Raw genomic sequence first — 13,478 nt, 5'->3', positions numbered from 1 at the left:
GATGGAATTTTCCATGATATCACAGATGATTAAGAGTAAACCATGATAGTTAGCTGGATTGGATTTGTCCTTCCTTTGATGGGTAGGAGATACCTGGTCATACCTGGCTCAACTAGATCCGGAGCTAAAGTTTTCAGTACTACAGCCAGGAAGATGACCCAGCTCTTTTGCTTAAACTCTGGCTGAAGCTTTGCTCCCTTGATCCCTGCGCTGTGTCAGTGGACTCCCTTTTGGAATCTCACAAACAGTATAGATGGCTGCTGGTTTCCCATTTCTCAGGCTGGGCAATCTGCTTGATGAGCAGCCCCAATGATATCAATGGGAAGAAACAGCTGTCCCCAGAATGCCAAGTTAGCCCTTTTGTTTATTTAAGTCAGTAGGTTTGAATGTAGTGACAGATAATTGTTTTGCGTGTGTGTGTGTGTGTGTTTTAGTGTTCAATTTTTTTAAAAAAACCATTGTTTACTTTTCAGTACTTTGAGTTGTCTTTGAATGTTTGCAAATGTCGAAGAGTAAATTCTACAGTAAGGCTCTTATGAGAAAATGAGAATCTGCTATTCTTCTAAGTAAAATGAGCTTAAGTCCATTGTTCTTAAGTTAACAGGAATCGCTTTTTAGACCATGACAACATAGGAAAATAAGAGCAGGAAAAGTTGTCATTTAGTTCCTTGGACTGTATGACTATTCATGACTGTAATGGGACCTTATACCATACATCTGCCTTTGGCCATCTCCCGTAATACCTTTTTGGTTAACAAAAGACAAGTCTCAGATTTAAAATTAACAATTGATCTGGCATCAATTGCTCTTTGCAGAAAAGAGTTCCACAACTTATTCTTGTGTGTAGAATGTTTCTAATTTCACTCCTGAAAGGCCTGACTCCAGCTCTTAAATGATGCCTCCCAGTTTTTTGAATTCCAAGCCTGTGGATCTAATACCTAACCTTGTTTCCCTGGTACTTTGAGATCCTTAATAAGTCCATAGTACGGCGGTACACTTTGGTTTGTGTAAACTGTATTTGTAATTTGGAATCCAATCTATAGTTTTACTCTACTATTTTCTAACTCATTCAAACTCTTGCCTAGAAAAGTAATAAATTTCCTTGCAATGAGTATCTTGCTCTCCTTGATTCAAAACAAACAAATCCATCTACAGTGATGATCAAAGGCTTTTTGTTGGGCCATTTTTGGCTCCCCCCCCCCCCCCCCCCCCCAACCACAATACTCAATTGCTCCTGCTTGAAAAGCCCACCTCTTGAGGCTTATTTCAAACTATTAACTTTACTTACACAGAAAATAAACAGTAATAAAATTCTCCATCAGCTTAAAGTATTTAAAATTTAAACAATGACAATGGAACCACCTGCAAAAATATGGAAAACTTGAGGATACAGGTCCTCCCCAGGTTACAAAAGGGTTCTGTTCCTGTGAACTGTTCTTAACCACACAGTTTGTAAGCCAGAAATGCAGCCACAAGCTGAGTTCTCGCACAGCAGAAGATGCCTGAGGCCCTGCAGCAGCCGGCAAATCCACCCCACTGGTCTCCCAAACACTTGTTTGTATGTATAGGCTGTACATAGGTTGGTGCTCATAAACTGGGGAGGACATGTAATGTGTTTTCTGATCTACCTTCTTGTGGCCAAGCTGTCATGTATCCTCAGCAGTAACATTTTGCATCTTATTCATTTAGACTAGATTTAATTTGAATAAAATAATAAAAATTCTGCCATAGTCAAACAAAGCAATATAATTGGGCAATTGCAGAAATCTGTATGTAACAGATTTGATATACAAGACAAGTAATAGTGTTGGCTTTCAAAATAAACAAAGTTACTAAATTTATTTTTTGACCAATACTGGTCACTCACAGCTAAAAATGGAGTTGCATTTAGGATGTTTTCATGTATATGCATTGTTGCTTTTGTTCATCTTGGAATTTCTCATTATCTTGTGCATCGCAGTTGTAGTTTTAATTGTGACTGGTTGCATAATTAAAGTAACAAGCTGTTTCAGAGAATACTTAGGGACATTTATGTTAATCCAGCTTGTTTTATTACTTTTTCAGATAAGATTTTTGCCTTTATTCTAATTAGAGAAATAATAGACGCACAGCAGTGTAAATAAAGATGACACCTCATTCAGTAAACTTGAGCTGCGGCAGTGAAATCTCATTTTATAAAATTAACGTGCAGTTAAATTGTACAAACCAGGAGTACCACATTGATTCCAACTGTGTTGTGCTTTCTGATCTCAAATGGGATGACAGAATGGTGGTGCAGTTGACTTCCCACCATTCTACTCAGTTGGGGTATCTCAGTAAAGAATCATGCTCTTTGTTATCTGCATTGTTCAGCTCCCAACATGTTCTTGGATCAATAAACATGTTCTTTTCTTGTGATAGAGAATGATTGCGGGGCAGCCACACAATCTGAGTGTTTAATGAGTACACGTTGATGTTTGATTTGTATTATTGCAATGTCTCTCTCACACTGTCTTTATACCCCTTTCTTCGAATCTTCAACTGTTGCCCTTGTCCTGTCCCATTTAGGACAGAATAAAATGCGTACCTGTATATGAAATCTATGAGATGGTTTTGCTTTGTTAGTTTATCTGTGAATTCTGTACATGTGGATAAGTTTTTAAATTTACCACTTTGTATAACTTGTATGATTCAAGGGTGTAATATTTTGTTTAGAACATAATGACCTTAAATTGTTGATCTGTTTTTGTAGAAACGGAAGGTTTCAAAATCGATACAATGGGCACCTATCACGGTATGACACTGAAGTCTGTGACGGTAAGTGTTGTTTCCCGTTCTTCAAACAGAGCAAATATTTAGGATTTAATGTACACATTTTTGCACGAGGTTTGTTATGCTTAGATTGAATAGGTTTGAAGAGAAACAGTAAACTGCCCTTACTAAGTTGCATTTAAAAGACAGTTTTGCACACTTTTTCTTTTATTCTGAATAACAACAAATGAGCTCCTTACCAAGACTAATTGCATTGTTTACCTCAAAGTCTTAAATTTTAATTGAAGGTGCTTGAAGTAGTATGCATTCTTGAAGGAAATGCTGCTTTATCTATTAATGGTACAACTTTAAGATAATTTTATTTTGCACATACAGTATAATTAGTTAGTTATAGCCATATCATTTACTTCTAACCCTGTGTGCTAATTGTATGCAAGGGGAAACTGAATTAGGGTGCACTTGATGGTAGATAGAGTGATGGGACTGCTCTTTCATCTGGCACCTCAGATTGCATCAACATAAAATAATGGTAGGTGTTTAGAAGTGTGGTGCAACTGTGAAATAAAAAAAAAGATTCTCTGGACAAGTAGCACTGCAGCATTTATCACTCATTAATTCAGTTTCGGACAAACAGCTCAGTTACGAAACTGCGCGTTATTTCTTAAGTGAAAACTGCAAGAAATGTATAATGTGAATTTCTGGTAAAGGAAACTGAACTCTGATGATTAACTTTCTCTCCATTTCCAGCGAGGACAAGAGTACCAGGCGAAAAAAAGTTTACATAATGGCTAATGTCATATACTTCATGCATTCCCTTTTGCTTTACATGGCATGGTCTTATGTGGCCAAATCTCTATACACTGTGGATCCATTGTAAAAGTAGTGCAAAGCTGCAGGAATACTGGGGGATAATTTTAACTTTGGTCTTTTCATTGTTCAGCTAATTTTAGGTTACAGGGTTAACAAGTAGCTACTTAAACAATCAAATGGTTTCCAATCAAAATATTTATCCAGCATAAAATCAGTAGTGACTGCATCTGTAGGAAATAGAGAAATTTAATAGCCTAGAGTTTGCAGCTGAAATGGGTGAAGCTGTTGGCTTTCGCTGTAATTACTTAATGGAAATGGCAGTAATTGTCAGAATGTGCACATGCACAGATAGTGGTGAACCTGCAAGTTGCGGTCAGTTCTTTAGCAGCCTTCTCTATCACAATCTCCTAAAATAACAAGTTGTTGTGACTTTGAATGAGCCTGTTGGAAATTGGAGCTATAGATGTACAACAAACAGACATGCAGAGGAGACAGTAGAAACATTTCCTGGGAGAATCTCTCTGAATGTTGAATTTTCATTCTCAGCTAGCACCAATAGTTAAATACAGTTTCAGTAATTACAATTGAATAATCACCATGCTATAGCAAGGATATGATTAAGCTGGAGGGTGTAGAAAAGATTTACAAGAATGTTGCCAGGAGTGGAGGACTTAAGTTATGATGCAAGACTGGATAGGTTGTGACTGTTTTCCCTGGAGTGAAGGAGGCTGAGGAGTGACCTAATAGAGGTTTATAAAATCATGAGAGGCTTAGTTAAAGTCTTTTTTTTCCCCCCAGAGTAAGGGAGTCTAAAACTAGAGGGGAAAGGTTTAAAGGGGATTGGAGAGGCAGGTCTTTCCGCACAGAGGATGGTGGGTATATGGACCAAGCTGCCAAAGGAAGTGGTATGTGCAGGTGCAATTACAGCATTTAAAAGGCATTTAGATTAATTCATGGACAGGAAATGTTTAGAGGGATCTGGGACAAATGCAAGCAAATGGGATGAGCTCAGGAAGGCACCTCGGTTGGTTTGGATGTTGGGTCAAAGGGCCTGTTTCCATAATGTATAACTTGATAATTTACCTCTAATATTTTTGGGTCTAGAGCAGTGGTTCTGTAGAGCTACATGTTTACAATGGGAGCATATCCCAACTCTCGAACAAATCTAAATATTCAAATTCCTTTTCTGGGAATCAAGACGCCCTAAACAGTTGCCTTTTACCACTGCATTGAGGGATGGTTCTCTGGATACACGAACATCCCAAATATTGGTGGATAAGTATGACCATGATCATGTTAAGCGGTAAGATAGCCAGTCTGAAGCTGCCTCTGATCTCATCCTGGGGGTTTGAATGTAGTCCAGTTATCTAACCATTTGTATATTGTGGTTTCCTGTGTTTTTTATTTCTTGTTTTACTAAGTGATTACTGCTTGCAGGGGTTACATTTGAAATAGCTTGAGGACTGGTTCTCTTTAACATTAACAGTGGCTACGCCGTAACTCCTTTATCCCTAACAGCAATGTTAGAATAAGTTAGGTAGTCATGAACTTTAAGTGATTTTTATGCTTTAATCATCACTTGTAAACTTCCTGTCCCAAAAAAGTAGTTTTCTGATTTTATTGAGGTTCCTATGGGTAAATACTTAAAAATATAATGCATTTTAAAAATTGAGGTTTTGGCTCTCTATCCTCATTTTAAATGTATGTTTCAATCTTTAATGTAGTTCTGTGGGAAATATTTAAACTACTAGCCACAACACCTCACGTTCCACCTTGGGAGTCTCCAACCTGATGGCCTCAACATCGATTTCTCTAACTTCCGGTGACCCCACCCCTTTTTCTTGCCCCTCACTCCTTTGTCTTCCCTTACACTTGTGGCTCCCTTCCCCCGCCTTGAAATCCTGCCCATCTCCTCTCCTCCCCTCCTCTATCCTTTTATTCCATGGTCCACTGCCCTCTCCTACTGGATTCCTCCTTTAGCCCTTTGCCTCTTCTAGCTATCACCTCTCAGCATATTACATCTCCCACCCCCCCCACCCCCCCCCCCCCCCCCCCCACTCACCTGGACTCGCCTGTCACCTGCCTGCGTGTGCTCCTCCCCCCACCTTATTCTTGCTTCTGCCCTCTTCCTGATGAAGGGTCTTGGCCTGAAACATCAACTGTTTATTTCCCTCCATGGATGCTGCCTGACCTGAGTTCCTCCAGCATTTTGTGTGTATTGCTCCAGATTCTAGCATTTGCAGAATTTCTGGTGTAACCACAAATTATGTTTTTTATTTCCTAGTTTTGCATTTATGAGAACTTGTCGATCTGGTTGGTTGTTCAGCCAGATTGATAACATTATTGTTACTGAGTAAAGATTGCAAGCTCATGACCTTTCATCAGAACTGACTAGTTCCAGTACAAATTGGAAAGACTGATTATCTGAATAGCTGATCAGCTTGCCCCTTGTCTGCATTGGTTTTTGCTGACAGGAATCATCTTTAGCTGGTACCCCAAGGAAAAAAATGGTGAAATAGAGGAAATAATAGTTCTAAAAGGAAAACAAAAACTACAGATGCACAATATGTCTGACATAAAAATGAAAACTTCTGGAAGTACTCAGCTGATCAGTCAGCAGTGTTAACAGTTCAGTTTAATGACCTATCAGAAGTAGGAAAAGTTGAGAAGCATTTGTTATGTTGCAAAAATAAAGGGAGAGGTGGACAGAACAAAATGAATGTCTGTGTTGGGGAAATCAAGAGAGGTGGTACTGCCAGCTGAGAGAGGATAGTAAAGGTTTGTTAGTTACAGATGGTCTGTTTGGTGGAAATGTAGGTAGAAAAAAAATGAATGAAGACAAAGGAAGGAGGAACTTTGGGAACTGAGAGAGCCAGCAGTAGAAATACTCAGCAGGTCAGGCAACGTCTGTGAAGAGAGAAAAACTGAGTTAAGATTATAGGTTGATGATCTTTCATCAGAAATGACCAGTTCTGATGGAGGCTGTACCCAGGTAACCAATGGGTTCTCTTTTTACAGATGTCTATGTTGATTTTGTCCGCAAGTTGGAAAATACACAAAGGTCACTGAATATGGTAACCATAGCTCCATAGTATTGTAATGAAGGGCATCAAAAGTGCATAGAACAATTACTGAAGATGGGGGGAGAGAGGAAAGAATCCGGTTCTGCTGTTCGTAGGAACAAACGTATGTGCATATGCTGGACTTTTGAATTTAATAATATTTATGAGAACTCAATTGTTTATATGTCCAGAAGTCAGGTATTCATAAGTTGGTAACAGCCTGTACAAACTGATGATGTGAATTTGTTAAATTCAGAGTTAGTCCTGTTGGCTGTACAGTGTTCAGTCAAAAAATTGAGCTTGGAGCTTTTTTTTTGGAACAGCATCTGACTGATCTATGTGAGCTGCTTTATTTGAGGTCACAGGTGACCAAGGTACCTGAATGCAGTGCTTTTATTTGATTTTTTTAAACCTCTAGATTACTGGTGACTAGTGTGGTATACAGCATTGTTTCAACTTGAACTTGCCAGTCAGTTGACAAATGTGTGTCATCTGCCAGTTGTGTTCTAAAAGCATTATATAGAAAAAGTCCACCATTTCAAAATAGCAAGAAAAAAACAGAATTTTAAATTGTCTTTTTTCTTGCTGTTAAAATCACAAAGTGTAATCAGTCAATGGCTGTGGAATATGAACAGAAAAGTCCTGTGTTCACAAAAGGATTATGTTGCTGGAAGCATGAATGAAATTAAAGAACGTTACTGTGGCACAGCTTTTCATTATCAATTTTCCTTTGTTCAGATTGCAGCCATATGCACATGGGTGGGAAGGAAATCCAGCCTTCAACTGATCCAGTAAAATTAAAGGATGGTTAGTTTTCTTGAATTACAAAATTGACCATTTGGTTACTTTCTCCATAGTCATTGTTTACATTTTAAAAAAAACAATCAGACAACATTATCTGATAATTGGCCAAGAGGTTCAGCATTTATCCATTTTGGAAAAAAGTTATCAGAATAATTTTGAATGAGTATTGTTAAAGGGTAATGGCAATGCATTCAGGGAACTGCCTAACACATTTAAGATTGCAATTGATTTTTATCAGGTTTGCTTTGGTAATAAGACATAGAGTGCTGGAAATACACAATTGAGTCAGGAGAAAAAAAACAAGTTAATGTTTTGGGTTGAAGATGTTTCATCAGGGCTATTGTCCTCAACTTTCAATTCATTTTAAAATCTCTCCATGCTAAAACAGATTGCAAATTTGTAATCGTTTCTGGTGCTCTACTGCCCACTCCTCCCCACTTCCTCGAGTTTCTGTTTCATCTTCCATTTAGTGCTATGTGTTTCATTGCCAAGTCCCTTCAAATGTTTCATGAGAAGGAAGGCTCATTGTAGAGTTTTTATTACATTGTAAGGTTATGCCACCTAGTTTCAGGTGAACATCCAGAAAATGAGTACTGATGAAGGACCAAAGTTAAACTAGTGTCTGCCTTTAGGATGACTATAGTGCTTACAAAATTTTGCAAAACCATTATAAAATTTGTAGTGACTGGACTTGCTGCTTAACTCCACACTCTGATATTGACTCCTGCACAACGTTTAGTCTCTGGATTGTGATGCTGCTTCAGAATTATGCAGTGTGAGTGCTGCGTATTTCTTAACATTGAATTGATTCAAGTTTAGTATCCCATGGTTGAAGATAATATTCATTTTTACAGTATTTGATAGACTTTTCACGAACCTTACTGCTAATATAATTATCATCAAATGTCAAAGTTAATCAGATATAAACCTTATGTAGGCTGTGACTCTAGGCTGTTTGCCCATCCTTCTCTGTAGTCACTGGTGACTGCTCTATTTTGGCTTAAAGTCCTTAATGCTAAAGCTTGCTTTATGGGTATCAAGTCCATGCCCATAATCCATTAGGTGAGACATAATTGTTACTTAGAAGTGATAGTGAACTGTGGTTGTTTCTTGCTTTGAAGAGTTCTGTGGTTATTAGCAGTGTGTCACCCACTGTTTGGCAGTTTTGATTTTGTTGTTGAAGTTGCTGATAATCTTCAGTAATCCAGATTATTGAAGAGAACCTTGTGGGATATCAAACAAAGGGTGGGGGAGGCACAAGAGACTGCAGATGCTGGAAACTGCCACAAAAAGCAAACTGTTGGAAGAACTCAGTGGGTCAAGCAACATCTGTGGAGGCGAAGGGATGATTGATGTTTTGGGTGAAGACACTGCATCAGGACTGAGAGTGTAGAGGGAAGATAGCCAGTATATATAGAGTTAAGAGGGAGGGATGAGGCAGAGGCTGGTAGGTGATAGGTGGATCCAGATGAGGGGGAGTGATGAGATAGAGGGTGATTGGTGGAAACAGATAATGGAAAATTATAGGCACATGGAACCGGGTGGGGAAGGGGAGGGTAGAGACACAGGCTGTTAAGTGATAGGAGGAACCAGATAAGGGAGGGATGTTGGGCAGATGGGGGCAGGGGATAGGAAAGGTGAACTATGAGAGAAGAAATCCAGATTCAGGATCTGCCTGTCATCCATATCCAGGTATGTGGGTGATAGGCAGATGGAACTAGGTTGGAGAGAGGAATGTATCCTGGTAAAAGAGGAGGGGAGAAATGGAAAAGGTGAACAAAGGGAGCGAAAACCCGGATGGATGATTAGGAATGGAAATGGATCATGGGGAGGTGGGGGAGGTTACCTGAAATTGGAAAATTCAGTGTTCATATCATTGGGATATAGGCTACCCAGGTGGCATATTTGTTCATCTACTTTGCATTTGGCTTCTGTCTGGCACTGGAGGAGGCTGAGGACAGACAGGTTGGTGTAGGAATGTGAAGGGAAGTTGAAATGACATGTAATCGTCAGCTCAAGATGGCCATTCCAGCCAGAGCTCGGGTGCTCTGCAAAATGTTGTCCTACTCTATGCTTGATCTTGCCAATGTAAAGGAGGCTATGTCGTGAGCATCAGATGCAATAGGCCAGGTTGCAGGAGGTGCACATGAACCTTTGCCTCACCTGGAAGGGCTCTTGGGGCCCCTGGATGACGGTGAGAGAAGGGGTGAAGGGACAAGTGTATCACCTCCTGCAGTTGCAGGTGAAATTGCCAAGGGATAGAGAGGGATGGGTGGGAAGGGGTGTGCAGACTAGATGAGGGTTGTCCGTGCGGAAAGCAGAATGGGGGGAGGGGGTGTGGGGAAGAGGGGAAGATGTGATTGGAAGTAGGATCCTATTGGAGCTGGTGGAAATGGCAAAGGATGATAAGTGGGGTGCTAGACAAGGACAAAGAGAACTCAAGCAGATGTGTGGGAAATAGAGGAAATGTGTGTGAAGGCTTTATCAACTATAGCAGAGGGGAAGCCACGTTTCCTGAAGGTGGAGGACATTTCGGCTGTCCTAGATTGGAAAGCCTCTTTTTGCAAATAGGTGTGACAAAGGCGGAGAAACTGACAGAAAGGGGTGGCATCCTTATAGGAAAGAGGGTGGGAGGAGGTGCAGTTGAAATAGCAGTGGGAATCAGAGAAATAAATGACTGCAGATGCTGAAATCTAGATGAAAAGGAGCTCAGGAGCTGAGCAGGGGAGCTGATCATGGTGATCTCAGGAGTTGAGCAGGGGAGCTGGTTGACCTGAAGAAGGGTCCTGACCCGAAACATTGACCACCTGCTTTTCTCCATGGATGCTGCCTGGCCTGCTGAGCTCCTCCAGCATTATAGTGTTTTTAGCTGTGGGAATCAGTGGATTTATAGTAGATATCAGTGAGTAGTAGTTTGTCTCCTGAGATGGAGACAGATCCAGAAAAAAGGAGAAAAGTGTCAAAAATAGTCTAGGTGAGTTGGAAGGCAGGGTAGAATTTGGTGGCAAAGGTAATAAAATTGAGTTTTGCATGAGTGCAGGGGGTAGTACCAATGCATTTGTCGATGTGTAGGGGGAAGAGTTGGGGAGGAGTGACAGATTAAGTGTGGAACAAGGTCTGTTCCACATAGCCAACAGAAAGAAGGGTGTACCTGGAGCCCATGTGAGTGCCCATGGCTACACCTTTGATTCATAGAAAGTGAGAAAATCAGGTTGTTCGGGTTAAGAACAAGTTCTGCCAGCAGATGAGAGTGTTAGAGGGGAGCTGGTTGGATCTTTGTTCCAGAAGGAAGCAGATAGCTCTAAGACCTTTCAGAATGGGGGGTGGAGTGGAGGATGGGGGAAAATGGAAGTGTATATGGACTGGATGTCCATGGTAAAGATGAGGCGATTGGGACCAGTGAATTGGAAGTTGTCAAAATGGTGGAGGGCATGAGAAGTTCACAAGACAAAGGAGCAGAAGTAGGCCATTTGGCCCATCGAGTCTGCTCCATGAGCTAAACTAATACTATTCCTATCTAGCCCCAATTTCCGGCCTTATCACCATATCCCTTGATACCTTGACTAATTAGATATCTATCAATCTCCTCCTTAAGCACGGTAGCGTAGCGGTTAGCGCGACGCTATTACAGTGCCAGCAATCGAGGTTCGATTCCCATCGCTGTCTGTAAGGAGTTTGTATGTTCTCCCGTGTCTGTGTGGGTTTCCTCCGGGTGCTCCAGTTTCCTTCCACATTCCAAAGACGTACGGGTAGGTTAATTTGGGTTTAAAATGGGCGGCGTGGACTCGTTGGGCTGGAAGGGCCTGTTACCACGCTGTAAATAAAATTTGAAAAATTAATTAATTAAACCCCCCCCAAACGATCGGGCTTCCACAGCTATACGTGGCAAAGAATTCCATAATTTCACTACTCTCTGGCTAAAGAAATTTCTCCTCATTTCTGTTTTAAACCGGTACCCTCTAATTCTAAGATTGTGCCCTCTAGTCCTGGACTCACCCACTAGGGGAAACAGCATAACCACATCTACTCTGTCCAGTCCCTTCAACATTCTAAATGTTTCTATGAGGTCCCCTCTCATTCTTCTGTACTCCAATGAATACAGTCCAAGAGCCAATGAATGCTCATCATAAGTAAGCCCTTTCATTCCAGGAAACATCCTCGTAAATCTTTTCTGATCCCTCTCCAACATCAGTACATCCTTCCTAAGATGTACTAAGACATTGCTTGGATGTAATTGGGAAAGGACTGGACAAGGAGACGCAAGGTCGAGTCAAGGTATGAAGAGATGAGTTTGGTGGAGCAAGAGCGTGCAGAAACAATGGGGCTATCAGGGCAGTCTTATTTGTGGATCTTGGGTAAGAGGTAGAAGTGGGCAGTATGGGATTGGGGCAGTATGGGATTGGGGCACTATCAGGTTGGAGGCTGTGGAGGGGAGGCTGCATGCCACCATTTCTCTCAAGTTAGGGGATCAGCCCTGGTTGAATGGGCACGGCAGGAGGAGCACCAAGCATATAAGGTGCTAATCTACCAGGGCTGCAACATAGGAATACTAAATACTAGATAGTTGAATGATTCTAGAATGAAAAAATACCTTTGACTTAATTCTAGAAAAAAATATCTTTGTGAATTGTGGTGGATACTTAATTAGCAAATGAATATCCAAGAATATCTCCTTCCTCTATGACGGCATGTGAGAGCAAAGACAAGACTGAAGGATTTGCAGCCATGTTCACCTAGAAATGCCATGTGGTTGATCCATTTTGGCTTCATGAGATTTCCACTGTCAAAAAAGCATCTTCGACCAATTTAATTCACCTCACATTTCATGAGGTAACTGTGATTACTGGGTAGAGCAAAGATCATGGGACCAGACAGCATCCTGACTATAGTACTGAATGCTTGCACTTTGAAACTAGCTTTATCAACCACCAAGCTGTTCCAGTACAATTAAAACACTGGGAACCACCCAGTGAAAATTTGCCCAAGAACATCCTGACCACAGAAAGCAGGGCAAGTGTAATCTAGCAAAGTATGCCCCATTAGTTTGCTCCTAGTCATCAGAAAAGCATTAGAAGGCATGTGGATAAGTGATATCAAAAGGCATGCCACCAATGACTTGCTTGCTGATGTTTATTTTGTGTTTTGGTAGGACCTCTAGGCTTTAGATTTCATCACAGACTTTATCCACACACACCAAAGAAATGAATTTCAGAGGTAGGACATAGGGCAGAATTTGACTTAACGTATTATCAAGGAGCCCTCATAAAATTTACTGTAGCAGTTGCTACCGCGGAATAAAACAAGACTCTACTCGGAAGATTGCCAAACAGAACTGGTTTTTTTTCCCGCCTTGCGCGGGCCCTTTAAGGGAGAATGTTCCCGCCCAAAACAACCGGCAATGACGTAAGTCCTACGTCATCAGGACTTTCCTGCGCGCGGGTTCTCCCCGTCGCTCGGAAAGACGAGGCCCGCCGCCATCTTGGGCCTCGTCGCTCCGACGCCGCGCGACCCGACTGCCGAGCCGGTTCGCCCGACTAGACGGTGAGTCGCCACATTACAATCAATGATATTCTATGCCATTCCCACTGCTGAGTCACCACTGACCAGAAATTCAGCTGGACCACTGGGGAGAACAATGGCACAGCTAACAGAGAAACTGCCTCATAGCGTCAGAGACTCTCGTTCAATTCTGACCGTGGATGCTGCCTCTATAGAAATTCCATTCTCCCCATGACTGTGTGTGTTTCCTCTTCGTGCTCTGTTTTCATCCCACATGCCAAAGATATGTGAATGGTTAAAAATACCCTAAGTATGTCGGTGGACCTTGGGGAGAATTGTTGAGAATGTGGGGAGAAAAGTAAATAAGATTAATGTCTAAACAGGTGGTTGATGGTCGGTGTGGATTTCATGGGCTTAAGGACCTGTTTCCTTGGTATATCTCTTATGACTCTCTTATTAGCCAGTCAAATTCCATGACTGTGAGAGCAGGGTCAGAGGGTGCATATCTTCCATTAAATAACACATTTCACAACACTGCACAGGTTCATTACC

General features: G+C 41.2%; 1 protein-coding gene across 1 annotated transcript in view; it reads left to right on the top strand.

Moving 5' to 3' along the window:
- Positions 1 to 13,478, top strand: part of cdc73 (cell division cycle 73, Paf1/RNA polymerase II complex component, homolog (S. cerevisiae)) — a 229,812-nt gene that overhangs the window by 69,838 nt on the left and 146,496 nt on the right. Inside the window, 1 exon segment of the mRNA XM_052011073.1 lies at positions 2,732 to 2,796. Coding sequence (XP_051867033.1) covers positions 2,732 to 2,796 — 65 coding nt within the window.

The sequence above is a fragment of the Pristis pectinata genome, chromosome 3 (assembly GCF_009764475.1).
Source record: "Pristis pectinata isolate sPriPec2 chromosome 3, sPriPec2.1.pri, whole genome shotgun sequence".
Lineage (NCBI taxonomy): Eukaryota > Metazoa > Chordata > Chondrichthyes > Rhinopristiformes > Pristidae > Pristis > Pristis pectinata.
This window is presented reverse-complemented; position numbering and strand designations above follow the sequence as displayed.